The sequence below is a fragment of the Meriones unguiculatus genome, chromosome 14, assembly GCF_030254825.1.
Source record: "Meriones unguiculatus strain TT.TT164.6M chromosome 14, Bangor_MerUng_6.1, whole genome shotgun sequence".
Taxonomy (NCBI): domain Eukaryota; kingdom Metazoa; phylum Chordata; class Mammalia; order Rodentia; family Muridae; genus Meriones; species Meriones unguiculatus.
This window is the reverse complement of record NC_083361.1, coordinates 67,958,535-67,973,266: the sequence shown is the minus strand read 5'-3', so window position 1 is coordinate 67,973,266 and position 14,732 is coordinate 67,958,535. Positions and strand designations below refer to the sequence as shown.

Here is a 14,732-nt window from a genome sequence, read left to right as displayed (position 1 = left end):
CTTGACCAAGGCCACAGCCAGTCAGTAGACAAGTGCAGATTAGAAGCCCCGGCTGCCTGGGAGGGCTAGAGGAAAGCAATTCCTTCTTTGTGTATACTTAAGCTGACCTCTAAAGCACGTGTGAGTGAAAGTAAACCACAGGTGCCACTCCAGGCCTTATCCTGGGGGGGGGTGCATGTAGGGCTGTGTCCATGGTTGTCTCTGACAACAATCACCGCCTGCATTGCAACTTCAAAGGGCTTCTCCGTGTTGAACTTCCTGGATTTTGCTATTTCTAGCCAATACACTCGGCAGACAGTGATCTATGGTGACTTGGTTGTGTTTCAAAGAAAATGAGAATTGGGAGGTGAAGCAACTGGCTTGAATGTGCACTTTCCCACACTGGGCCAGGACCAGCTCTGACCTTCAGAAGCCATGCCCGTGCTCCTTTCACAGAAGATTCTGTGGCTCCTGTGCACCTCACTCTGGGCACTGTCACAAGAAACATGACAACTCGGGGACAGACCTTGAACCCCCACTGAGCACCTTCCTTCTGCCTGCACAGCTCTGGTTCCTTCATGCTACCCTCTCACAGCTCAACTGGAGAAGCATGTGTTCTTAGAGCCCTGAGCTTAGACACCGTCTCAGCTGTGGTGGTTAAAGTACCAGTTTTCTCCTTCAGTGTTTTGTTCAGTGGATAGAGGAAGAAGTTGTGATTTCCAGTCCAGTGTATGCCAAGGATCCAAGCTCCTCCTGGAGGTGGGGAGAGAAGAAAGAGCATTTCAAGGTATCAGGCAGCCTTTGGTGTGTGTGTGGCAAGTGTGTTGACTGTGATGTCTGGAGTGATTTGTTCTAGTAGGTGCCACTCAGTAGAAAGGTGAGCTTCCAGGGAAGAGCAGTTTGGTACCTCCATGGAGGATGCTCCTAGGGTGCAGCTGCCCCTTGGCTGTGTTTACACCTTCTGGAAAGGTCATCATCCATTTGGATGCCAGAGTTTGGTCTGACTGTTACTGTAAGGTGAGTTCATAACCAGAAGCAGCATGGCAGACATATGCTCACATGCCTCTTTAGGGCAGTCCCTCCCTGAAATTGTGTGGCTTCCATCTCAGGGAAACTAGGCTCAGGGACACAGATCAAACAGACACTGCCGAGCCACAGCTGGCAGCCTGATTTCCACCCTCACTCAGTTCCACCATGCAAGAGGTGCTATGCAGCACGTCTCCCTTTGCCCAGACAACCCCTCTCCCACTCTCATTTACCTGAAGAGCTCCTGGCATCCATTGGCATTGTGGCTAAGGTGTTAGTACAGATGAAATGGAAGGTTGGCATACTGGAAAAGACAGACAGGAAACAGAGTCACGAAGACCCCTTGGCAAGAAGAGGTCTGGCACAATATGAAATTGAGACCAGAAGTGGCTAGTGGACCTACTGGGGCCCATGACAGCCATATTCCAGCTTCTGGGGCTGGGTGGCCACACAGACCTTGGACACAGATGAAGACAGTGCTAGTGAAGATGTGAGTCACTCACAGGCCAATAGGGTACAGAGTGGAGCCCCAGCCTAAGAAAGTTTGCCTTCCAGCTTTAGGAGGCTAATTCTGTCCTCAGAGGAGATCCCCTAAAGGCCAGACATGGGTGACATTCCATAAATGCTTTCCTACCAGAAGGTCACAAAACTCAAAGTATACTTACTGATAAACTAAACTGCCCCTTATTTGGAGTGTTTGCAGATTCTCATGGTATTGCCACAGTGATAATTAATTAATGTGGTCTCTAGTTATTTTGCTAGGCAGTAGGGACAAAGTGGGTACCACCAAGCCAGGCTAAGGTCTCAGGTCACAATAAAGGGCTGTCATTAAGGCTTAGTCTTCAGACTCAGGTCCCGAAGTGAGGACATTCAAGGTTCACTTGACAGCAAAATGAGAGGTCTGACCTCTCATGTGAAGACAAGAATGCGCCAGGGAGCTACACAGCTGCAAGGCAAGCTAGTTCTTAAAACCATGGCTGCTTCAGACACTGAGCTCAACTCTTACCATCAGAACAAGGGCTAACAAGGCCTACCTGCTGACAGAGGTGTGAGTACACGTTACTTCTAACTTACTGCGATGACTGCAGACCTATATGACATCTCTCTGTGTGCTATTTCCTTTTTGAAAAATCAGAAAAAAGTAGAGAAGAGGACATACGAAGAATCTAGAGTAAACTCCATTTCTCATCTCCTCTTTCTTCTCCCTCGTCTGCAGTGCTGGACTTTGAACCCAGGGCTTTGGGCTTATTAGACTGTTCAGTTGAGTTGTACGGCTCGTCCTTCTCTAAAACTCTAGCTCCCTGCCTTTATTCTAGCTATATTTAATCACTTGCCAGAGAACATTTTACAGGAGTCTGCTGGGGCTAGAGAAGTTGCTCAGTGGTTAGGAGAACTGGCTGCTCTTCCAGAGCAGTTCAATTCCCAGCACCCACAGGATGGCTTACAACTGGTTAGAACTGTAGTACCAAAGGCTCCCAGGCCCTCTTCTGACCTCTGTGGGCACTGCGTGCACACGGTCAGAAACATCATATATATAAAATAAAAACCGAGTAAAATTAAAGACAGACTACTGAAATTCTCCCGAGATAGAAAGACTTTTCAGAGGGAATTAATCCAGGAAGCTTGCTTGGGTCCAGAGAGTGTAGAGCCAGCAGCAGCTCTGCTCCTCTGGGTGGCCTCCTCCCTCAGGCTCACCTGAGCGGCTCCTCGTCCCCCTCCCGTTCCAGGTACTTCTTGTAGGAGGCATAGAAGATCTCCACGTGTTGCTCCCACTGCGCATCCTTGATGAAGTGATTCTGCCCGGAGCCTAGCCCATAGTAGTCCTCTATCTTTGAAAAGATTTCCAGAGGGCTTTTAAATGTGGTGCCTGGGTTAAAGAGATCCCAGGATTCAATGAAACCTCCTTTCCCTTTGCTGGATCCCCCTGCTTCCATCAGAAGCCTTACCTCACGGTACAGGCTCAGCCCAGGCAGAGGCACCGTTCTCACTCTCTACACCTCCAGCCCAGCACCCCACATTTTCTACAACAGGGCCAAGTAAATGCCCATGGTATGCAAAGGCCTTAGGATAATGTTGCTGTCTCCCCAACAAAGCAAGGCTCCACCCAGCACGAGCATCATCGCTTCCAGCTGCCTGCGGAGGCTCCCTCTTCCTAAGCAGCCCGTCCCTCCACTCATTCCTCTCTTACGGGACTTGTGCAGTGTCTGTTGGTCACCTTCCCTTTCTTTCTTCCCAGTGATCTTGCATTCCCCAAATCCATAGCCAGGGATCAAAGCCAGGATCTCGTGCACGGTAGGCAGTCACTCCACCACTAAGCTCCATCTCCAGTCTGCTACCGCCATTCTCTGTGTGTGTGTGTGCACTTGTTACCACAGGTATGTGTGAAGGCCAGAGGTAGACGTCAGATGTCTTTCCTTGATCCCTCTGCACCTTTATTTTTTGAGGCAGGGTCTCTCACTGAATCTGAAGTTAATTGATGAAGCTAAGCTGAATGGACAACTAGCTTCAGAGACCCACCTGTATTCCCCTATTCCCTCCAAGTTCTGGGGTTATAGGCACACACCACCATACCTACCACACTTTTTGTTCTGTTTTGTATTGAGACAGGGTTTCTCTCTATAGCCCACCCCCTCCGCCCCCAACCTGGAACTGTCTCTGTGAAACAGGCTAGCCTTGAACTCACAGAGATCCACCTGCCTCTGCTTCCCCAATGCTGAGATTAAAGGCATGCTCCACCACCACCTGGCTCTTCCACACTTTTTATGTGGTTTCTGGGGATCTGAACTCAGGGCCTCATGCTTATGCAGAAGGTGCTTTATCTACTGAGCTATACCCCAGACCACCACCGCCATTCTTATACATGTCTCTTGGTATACATTTATTTACAACTCCATCCATCCATCCATCCATCCACCAACCTACCTACAATCTATCTTTCTATCCCAGTTTTTTCTAGTTTCTTAGGCTAAGCACTGAAAATTCCATATTCCAGGAAATCCCTCAATTCTCTAGCTAGGCACACAGGTCACTCCACTAGAGTTGGTCTCCTAGTACACGTGCTAAGCAGCTTACAGCCGTCTGTAACTCCAGTTCCAGAAGATTCAACACCTTCTGGATTTCATGGGTACATGCACTCACACATGCACATGCCCACATATAGACACATTTTATACAGTTAATTGAAAATAAATATTTCTTTTAAAAGGGTCTTTTCCTACCTAAAAATTAAATTTCCTAAAAGGTTTGTTTTGTCTTCCATATTGACTTCTGTAATTCACCTGGAATTTAGTTTTGATTATGGTGTTGAGTCAAGGGTCAGGTGTTTGTCTCAACATGGAAAACCAATTTACTGAAATGACAGTTTTTATACTGTCACCTCCAATATGCTTCATCCACTGGCTTATATTCAGATATTTTCATCCTGTTTCATTCACGTATTTTTCTGATTGATACTTATTTACATCTATCTGTATTTCTATATTTCTATACTTCTGTTATTCACTTCATCTTTTGCTTTTTGAGACTTGGTCTCATGTAGTTCAGGGTGTCCTCAAACTCATGATGTGAGAGGATGACCTTGAACTCATGATCCTCCTGCCTCTGCCTCCCCAAGTGCTAGAATTACAGATTCATTTTTTTTTCTTTGTTCCTTCCTTCCTTCCCACACAGAGACACTAGCAGGGTTTCTCTGTGTAGTCCTGGCTTTCCTAGAACTCACTTTGTAGACTAGAATAACTTTTAACTCATAGAGATCACTTGCCTCTGCCTCCCTAGTGCTGGAGTGAAAGGCGTGCGCCACCACGCCCAGCAGATTCATATTTTCTAATAACTGTAGCTTTGCAACAAACTTATTTAAGTACAATTCGTGTACTTAAATACTCTACTCCCTGGGTAGACCTTCAACGTCTAGAGTACAGATGATTTGTCTTTCTGCTCTCCATGCTTGGTTGCAGGCACTAAGCAAAAGATAATGATTTACACACAAGTATGGGAATGAATTAATTAAACAATTAGAAATAATGTCTCTCTTCGATCTAGTTCTAACTAAATTTTTGTGGTTTTGTTTTCTTTTGTTTAGTTCTAGAGCCTCTAAGTTTAAAAAAGTCCCCTTCAAAATTATGCATTTAATTAGCTATTACTGCTAATAAATAGAAAAGCAGGAATTTGGAGTAAAGCTACCAAGGGAAATGGTGGGAAAACCAAGAGTAAAGGGAACCGGTGCTACCTCTTACTTACCTGCTATGGCCTTAGGTGGTTTAATCTTCATTATAAGAACTGGTTGAGTAAACTTAATGTCACTTTTAAAACTAATGTTGAGTTCCTAAAATAAGGAAAACACACAGCCAATAAGCTAACAAAAGAGATTATATGAAATCATTAAAAAAAATTCTTAAGGATGGAAAGAAAAGGAAGAAGAAATGAATGCAACAAGTAAAGCTGGAATAAAAAGATGGTAGATTTAAACTCAAACTTGCCAACACCAACATTAAATGTAGATGGTCTAAATACTATACTTAACATCAGTTCTGATTGCGGGGTGGAATTCATTTGTTTTTATATCCCTATGCTATCACCAATATTTACTAAGCATGCAGAATGTACCAAGCACAAAAATAAAAAAGACACAATTCAACTCTCTGCTGTCAAAAACAAAACAAAACAACTCCGGTTAAGCCAGAATTTGGAAGGAAGGATTGTGAGTCTGAGACTACCCCGGGCTACAGGACAAGACTAAATAAAATGAGCTTTAGCTACAGAGAGATGCTGTGTCAGACACACACACACACACACACACACACACACACCCTACTTCAATTCTCAGTTCAAATATTAATAAAAATGAAAGTATTAAAACTGATATGTATCAACTCAAAATAATCAGAAGAAAGCTGGGATGGGTAATACTAATAATGTCTGACTTATACTAGTAATACTAGTAATACAATACTAATAATGTCTGACTGATTCTAGTCAGAACAAAGACTTAGAATGTAACCAGAGACCAAAGAGTACATGAGCAATGTTAAAATGTCAGTTTATAAGAAAACATAGCCTCCCAAAGTGTTATGCAGCTAATAACAGGGTTTCAAAATACAAAAACAAAGCCGGGCATGGTGGCACATGCATGTAATCCCAGGACTCAGGGAGGAAAAGGCAGGTAAATCTCTGTGAGTTTGAGGCCAGCCTAGGCTACAAAGTGAGTCCAGGATAGCCAAGGCTACACAGAAAAACCCTGTCTAGAAAAACAAACTAACTAACTAACTAACTAACTAACTAACTAACTAAGAGAGATCAAATACACAAACAAAAAACTCACAGAAGTAAGAGAACAAAAATTTAGTCTTAAAGATTCCTCTTCCAAAGGATGTTAGGATCAAGCACAGAGAAATGCCAGTAAAACACAATATAGGTATAGTAAGAAAAGCAAAAAGGATGCAGAAGATTTGAATAATTTGGCCAAAACAAATAGAACTTATCATGTTTTCAAACATTTAGAAATGCCGACCACATTTTGGGCATAAAACAAGACTCAGTAAGCTTTAGAGGTGTTACACTGAGAAAAAAAATCAATAAAATGTTAGCAAACTGAAGCCAGCAAGCTAAATATATAAAAGGTCAATTTTAAAAAGAGAGGGTTGTGAGCTAGCTCAGTGATAAGGTACTTACCTGGACTGTGTAAGGGCTTAGACTGGGTCTCAGGCCCTGAAATTAAATAAATAAACGTTATGATGAAGAAAGGGAAATAGGCAAAAATATCATAGAGAAAACATTCACACCTAACTTTTTTTTTTTTTTTTTGGATACAGGGTTTCTCTGTGTAGTTCTTGGCTGTCCTGGAACTTGCTCTGTAAACCGGCTGGCCTCAAACTTATAGAGATCCCCCTGCCTCTGCCTTCCAAGAGACTAAAGGTGTGTGCCACCACTGCCCAGCTCATTCACACATACCTTAATAAAGTAGAAGGCTAAATAAAGCCAGAGGGGACCCTGGGACCCTGCCATGGCCTTTGAAGGGGCTTTGTAAGTGACAGGGCTAGAATTTAAGTTCCCTTAGCTTTACAATAAACCTGCTTCAGAAAACATGATCTGAGGCTGTCTCCAGCAGTTGTAATATACAAGATTAAGATACAGAGAGGCTAGGGGGACGGGGCCATTGGCAGCAGAACACTTTACCAGCGCACTTGATAGTGAATGCACTTTTCCCTTCAAGTACCGACCTTCCAAATGTAACTTAAGTCTCTCTGGAGATTGTCTTAAAAGTTTCTTACCGTTTCCATACCTTCTAAAGGAGCAACGTCAGGAGTCTGAGGGGGTGAAAAAGGAAAATGAATTCACAAAAGGTGTGATACATATTGCTGACGCCCTGATATCTTCAGAAATGTTTTTTTTTTCCTCCCCCTGGCCCACTTCCCCTTTTAGGAAGTATATTCATGGAGGAACGGCATCTGGGCAGTCCTACAGCCTGTGGGGTTTCAAGACTTGATCCCCATTCCTCAGGACCTTAAACTGTGCTTGGAGAATGATGATGCGCTTAATAATCGTTAATAATAATCATTAATAATCGTTAATAATCGGGTGTAGAGCCGAGTGTAACAGTTAGGGCACCAAACTGGCACCAAACGTTGATTACGAAAATCAACGTTGATTTTTTAATTATATTTTCATTAATTTTTAATATATTAAATTATAGTTATAATTAAATATTAAATTTTAATTTAATTATAAATTTTATATTAATTTATATAAATTTTATATTAATTTATTGGTAAGAGGGAGCCTTGTGTGTGCCATGGTTTGCTTGCTGAGGTCAGAGGACAACTTGTGGGAGTCAGTTCTCTCTTGCCATGTGAGTCTCAGGGGTTAAACTCAGGTTGTTCAGCATGGACCTTGTCTAGCACGTACCTTTACCCACAAAGCGATCTCCAGGTCCCTCCTTTTCTTTTTAAAATTGTATAGAGCACCCTGTGATGTTCCTGCACACCGACATATCGTGTATGTTGCTTTTCTTTCTTCTGATGGGGTCTCACTGTGTGGCTCTGGCTGGAACTCACTCTGTAGACCAGGCTGTCTTTGAACTTACAGAGATGCACCTGCCTCTTTCTCCCAAGTGCTGGGATTAAAGGGGTGAGCCACCACACCAGCTAGCCTGTGTTGTGTTCCTAAAGTGAATATTTCTGATTTGGAAAATATAGTGATGATGCTAACAATTTACATTTAAGTAACTCTAAATATAATTTACAGTAAGACATCAACTACTGTTACATGCTAAGTGATCCTCAGTGTATGAAAAATAGTGAATAGCCATCAGGCATTCACACATATCAGGGTAACTAAACACTCGGGCTGTGTGTAAAGAGGGACAGAAGGGATGTGTGATTGGAGAATTCCATCAGTGTGCAAGAGGAGGCTTGGCACTGTGAAGTCACCTACTGAGGAGATCCTATGGTGAGCTCAGCAGTGAGGGGCATCTCAGCCTTTGCCCCTGTATTAATAAGACCACGGTTTTTTGATTTTTGTTTTTTGTTTGGTTCGGTTTGATTTTTTGTTATTTTTTAGACCTAACCTGGTATGTTTGGGTGTGTGATGCCTAGCTCAGGCTAGGCTAGTGTTCTGCCACTGAGTTCTTTCCCTATTCCAGCACACTTAAGACAATATGGTTTTTCTTGTTGTTTTAGTTTTTGGATTTTTGAGACAAGGTTTCTCTGTGTAGCCCTGGCTGTCCTAGAACTTACTTTGTGTGCAATATGGCCTTGAACTCACTGAGATTTGCCTGCCTCTGCCTCCTGAGTGCTGTGATGACAGGCGTACACCACCACTGCCTGGATTAACACAGTATGTTTTAAATGGAGTGCTCAATATTAGTTGATTTTAAAGTGAAAACTAATACATGTATGTTATATACATACGTAAAATAAGCTTTAATATTTTCTGAGGAATTAGATCTCAAGCCAACTAAAATAGTTAAGTTGCTCCCTACTAAGAAAAACAAAGGATACGTCACACTCCGGGAAACTTAGTAGAACATGGGACATTCAAGAATTATTTCAGACCATGATTGGGAAAAGTTATCTGTGAGGCGGGAATCAGAGTAAAAGGCACTAACCTCCCACAAGAAATGTCTAGGTGCAGTCTCAGGGATGGTAAATCTAAGTCAAGAGAAGCTCTGAACTTCTGGCTACTCAAGACATCTCTACTTACTAATAATTTACCTACTGGAGACAGTCCACCGTTTCTGTTGCCATCTGTCAAACCTCCAGTGGCCTTGCTAGTTCCATGGAGAATTTAGGCTAGATTTGGGCAAAGGGTAGAGAGGAAAAGTTTTGATTTTAAAAAAAAGATGTTTCCTACCGTTGGCACCTGTTTGGTTTTTTTCTTCTGACTTGGACCTAATTGGGGGAACTCCGCTTCCTTTAGCCAAGTCTCCTTGGGCAACTTATACACTTCCAGCCAAATCTCCCCAGCTCCTGCATTGGGAAACCATACAAGCAAGCATTGAGTAACTGCTAACAGGCGGCAAGTTTCAGCTTAACAATGTCTGTCTTCTCAGAAGTGCTGGCCCGGAGACCCAGAACCTCTGCAGTAGGTACCTGTGAAGGGAGGTTTACATAAACTGAAGCAATGGTTATTGCAAGCCCTCACTTCCCAAGCAATGTTTGCCTGGAGAGTTGACCCCTCAGACGACTGCTACCTAATGGCATCAGGGGATTCTAACACAACACTGTTACAACAATTTTTGATCAAACTGTTATCTGCTACGCCCCTTGTTTTCTATGTTGCAAATAGTTGGGTTTTACTGACATTCTGCCCTAGAGCTGACATTGCCACCACCTACGGGAAGAAGGTGGCACATGTAAGCATAGCTAGAGAGGCTTAGGGCAAAGGAAAAGTTGGGATGGGGACAGACCCCAAAGAATTCTTCTGGCCAGCATTTGAGATGATGATCTGTGCGAGGCTGTGGAATGCTCTCATCACAAGAACAGGCTGGGCTCCTGTTCTGAATACTGACCCATTTGGGAAAGGCTGTTCTCCTGTGGAATGGGATCCTGCCTCAGTGGTTCATTTAAAATATAATCATCTGGACAATGTAATTTCACACTTCTGGTTCGCAGAACCATAAGGAAATAAATGCCTATCATCGTAAGAACCATAAGGAAATAAATGCCTATCATCGTAAGCTACCTGTTTTGTGGTGCTTTGTTATATGAGCCCAAGAATGTGACTACATGAATGTTTTGCCTGCATTTATATTTGTACATCATGTATGTGCTTGGTGCCTCCAGGGGCCAGAAGAAGGTGTTAGATCCTTTGGAACTAGAGTTATATAAGGTTGTGAGCTGCCATCTTGATGCTGGGAATCAATCCTGTGTTCTCTGAAAGAGTAATCAGTGCTTTTAACTGCTGAGCCATCTCTTCAGCCCCCAACATGTCCTTTGACACAAAAAGCACTATAAAATCTCTATGCTCCTCCAACATTTGAGGGAAAAAAAAAAAGTGCAGATCCAGGCTCATATAAAACATGTCCAAATGTTTACAGGCTGGAAAACAAACTACCAAGCATTTGAATAAAGTGTGTTTTGTTGACACAGGCGTAGCTGTAGCTGTTAGGAGGGGACAACAGGCCCAAGATCGGAGGGTAAACTTTAAGGAGAGCTGAGATGTCTGCATCTTCTCAAAGTAGCCTCCCCCAAACGTCTAATAATCACAAAAACGCTTTGGCACAGTCTTTGATTCTCCTGCCTCCAGGAGACACGTAAATCACCTTTCTTATTGTCTAGACTTAGTGACTTGTACCTTACAGGGGACAGAAAGGAAAAACTAAAAACTAAGCTAGGCATGGTAGTATAGACCTGACGTGACAGCTCTGGAGGTTGAGGCAGGAGGATTACTTGAGCGCAGGATTTTAGCGCCAGCCTGAAGGAGCCTGTGATCTAGGCTAATAAAAGCAAAAGTGGGTCAACCTGAGTCCACACAGTTCTTGAGACAGTGCCTGTCCTATGCTAGCTTCCCCCTAAATCCTTAGCCTTGGATGAACCATGAGGGAAAAGGCAGACAAACTGAAGTGAAGGGCATGGCTACCTGGTTGGTTCTCCTGAGAAGAAAAAAAAAAAAAAAGTCAAGATAATGGAAACCAAGTAATGACCAAGGAGCTGTCACAGGAGTATGCTAGGGTGACATATGACTCAATGTGATATTCTATCCTTGCCTAAGGCAAGCAGGAAAAAAAAATAGCAAGGGAAAAAAAAAAAGGATGAAGTGATGGGAAATCTGGCCAGCAGGGGTTAGTTGGTGACGCAGTATTACTGTTTCTGTCTTTGTTTCCACACCCACACCATCAGGTTAAAGGTGGGGATCAGTGGAGAATGCAGAGGAACTATCTACTGGCTTTGCTACTCTTCTGTTTTTTAAAAAATGTATTTTCCACATATGGCTATTTTGCCCCCATGTATATCTGCATATTACCAGCATGCAGTGCCCAGGAGAGGTGGTCTGATGCCCTGGAGCTGCAGTTACAGAGGATTGTGAGCTGACTGTGGGTGCTGGGATCAAACCCCAGCCCTCTGAAAGAACAGCTAGGGCTCTAACCTATGAGTCACCTCTCCAGCTCTTGCTATTCTTTATACTGAAAGTTATTTTGTTTGTTTTTTATTTTTGAGACAAGGTCTCATTCTGTAGCCTTATACTCATGATCCTTCTGCCTGAGCCTCCCTGGTGCTAGGTTTATAGGTGTGAAACACCACACATGTCTAAATCTGAAGTTATTTCTAAATGAAAGGTCTACAGTGAAAGTCTGGAAGAGTCACAAATCCAAACCTCCCTCACAGCTTTTGGGCGCCCTTGCCTTGGAGGAGGAAAGCTGCATAGTCACCGCCCTGAGAGAACTCCATCTTCAAACAGGTGCTTTGCTTGGTGACATCATCCTGAAAAGAAGAGATGCCAGCAGAGTGAATGTGGTCCACTAAATAGGGAGGAGCACATGGCAGGGGTCCTGTAGATCACAGCAGGACAGGGGTCTTCCAGAAGCTTGCAATGGCAAGATGCCTCACAGCAGTTCATACTTCCTGTTTGCGTATAGGAATTGGACAAGACGGCATGTGAAGAAATGGAACTTGCTTTAGCCTTAACTCTTTGTGGGTCACTGAATGCCATCAGGGCAAACCCTAAGGTTGATGCTGTACTGTTTTTCAGCTGAGTTAAAATAAGTTCTATATGACAGTAAAAACTGGTGCTTGTCTAGACTATAGCAGACAAGCTATAGTCCAGCTTGGAGGTGACCTAGGAATAAAAGATCCTCCAATTTGGGGCCAGCTGAGAAAGGCTGGGGGATAGGTATGCTACCCCTTGAAGGAGCTTGAGAACAACCAACAAAATCAGGTGGCTAGAGCAGTTATGTCCGTGAGCTCCCTAATTTGTTTAAAGAGTAAACAATTTTTATTTATATAACTTAATATCTATCAATTTACTAAAGAGATTTTCAAACATACAAAAAGAAAGGGAGGGATGGGGGGATGTGGGTGGGGGCTACAGCTGGGATACAAAGTGAATAAATTGTAATAAATTTAAAAATTAAAAAAAAAGAGAGTGACCTAATGAGTCCCCCATGTGGCCATCAAAATGCTCCACTGTGCCAGTACAAGGCTCCATTGCGCTGTAGCATATAGCTTCACCATGACATCAAAATGCTCAATTGTGGCATCATAGTGCAGCACTATTACCTCAAAGTGCTGAATTGTGTCAACACAATAATTCCTAGTGACATCACAATGCCACACTGTGACACCACAATTCTCTATTCTAAAAATCCTTAATGCTCCTTATAATGTCACAATGCTCCACGTCTGTCATAATACTGTACTGTGCCACCACAGTGCTGCACTGTGACAAGATAATGCTCTATTGTGTCATCAAATGTTTCACTGAGCCACCTCAGTGCTACACTGTGTCTTCAGAATGCTGCACTGTGCCATCACGATTTTGCATTTAGACATCATAATTCTGCATTCTGCCATTGCAATGTTCAATTTTGTCACACAATGATATAACATCATACACTCCACTGTGACACCATATTGCCCCAAAATGACATCATGTTGCTTAATTGTGCTGTCACATTGGACAATTTGCATTGCGCTATTAAAATGTTTCTTTATGCCATCACAATGATGCTTCCTGACATCACTAAACTGCACTAACCTGTAGTATTGCATTGTGAGTCAACAAACCTCCACTGCACCACCAGAAAGCTGTATTGTAACATTACAGCTCCTTTGTGACAAGAAGCCTTATTATGTCATCATGATGTTGCATTGTGACATCACAATTTTAGTTGTATTTATTACCTTCCAAATCCTGTTGACATCATGTTTTTGTGGGCTGCATTACTAATAATATGAATCAATATCAATTACTAATACTCATTCAACAAAACCCAACACATTGCTAATATTTATTTAAACCCAAATTATTAATTCCTAAGCAACAGCTAATAACTAGCCTGTTTTTCAGTTCCTTCAATCACCTTGTAGAGGATATTAACATCTTTCACAATTGGTATGTTCACATCACAATCAAAACAAAGCCCACCAGGCATGGTGGTACAAACCTTTAATCCCAGCACTCTGGAGGCACAGGCAGATGGATTTCTAAAAGTTCAAGGCTGGCTTGGTCTACACCATGAGTTCTAAGGTTGGCATGTCAACAAAGAGAGACCCTGTGTCTTAATTAGGGTGTCATTGCTATGAAGAGACATCATGATGAAGGCAACTCTTATAAACGAAAACACTTAACTGGGCCTGGCTTACAGTTTCAGAGGTTTAGTCCATTATCATCATGGTAGTGACCATGGTGACATGCAGGCAGACACGGTGCTGCAGGAGCTGAGAGTTCAATATCTTGATACACAGGCAACAGAAGGAGATTCTGTGTAGCCTGAGCGTAGGAGACCTCATAACCCATCCCTACAGTGACACGCTTCCTCCAACAAGGCCACACCTCCTAGTAGTGCCACTCTCTATGGGCCAAGTATTCACACACATGAGTCTATGGGGGGCATTCCTATTCAAACCACCATACCCTACTTCAAAAAACAAAAACAAGACAGATGGGATGTGCATTGAACGTATGACAGGAGTCTACTGAGCGCATCTGAAAGACTCTAACTAGCAGTGTTTTCAAAGCAAAGACTCATGACCAAACCTTTGGCAGAGTACAGGGAATCATAAGAAAGAAGGGGAGTTAGTCTGATGGGGAAAGGATAGGAGCTCCACAAGGACCAAATATATCTGGGCACAGGGTCTTTTCTGAGACTGACATTCAACCAAGGACCATGTATGGATATAACCTAGAACCTCCACTCAGATGTAGCCTGTGGTAGCTCAGTAACCAATTGGTTTCCCAAAGTGAGGGGAACAGGGACTATTTCTAACAGGAACTCGATGACTGGCTCTTTGGTCTCCCCACCCCCGAAGGGAGGAGCAGTCCTGTTAGGCCACAGAGGAGGGCTTTGCAGCCAGTCCTGAAGATACCTGATAAAACAGGATCAGATGAATGGGGAGGAGGTCCCCCCCATCAGTGGACTTGGAAAGGGGCACGGTGGAGATGAGGGAGGGAGGGAGGGAGGGAGGGACTGGGAGGGAATGAGGGATCGGGACACGGCTGGGATACAGAGTTAATAAAATGTAACTGATAAAAAAAAATAAAATAAAATAAAAAAATTAAAAAAAAAAAAACAA

At 43.2% G+C, this 14,732-nt stretch overlaps 1 protein-coding gene across 1 annotated transcript in view; it reads right to left on the bottom strand.

Annotated features, from left to right (window-relative positions):
• Positions 1–14,732, bottom strand: part of Wdr93 (WD repeat domain 93) — a 44,662-nt gene that overhangs the window by 15,897 nt on the left and 14,033 nt on the right. Inside the window, exons 5-12 of the mRNA XM_060367406.1 lie at positions 11,843–11,921; positions 9,352–9,467; positions 7,272–7,307; positions 6,673–6,708; positions 5,242–5,326; positions 2,701–2,872; positions 1,239–1,309; positions 646–732 (exon numbers count right to left, since the gene is read on the bottom strand). Of these exons, the coding sequence (XP_060223389.1) occupies positions 646–732; positions 1,239–1,309; positions 2,701–2,872; positions 5,242–5,326; positions 6,673–6,708; positions 7,272–7,307; positions 9,352–9,467; positions 11,843–11,921 (682 nt within the window). The remainder of the gene's footprint in view (positions 1–645; positions 733–1,238; positions 1,310–2,700; positions 2,873–5,241; positions 5,327–6,672; positions 6,709–7,271; positions 7,308–9,351; positions 9,468–11,842; positions 11,922–14,732) is intronic.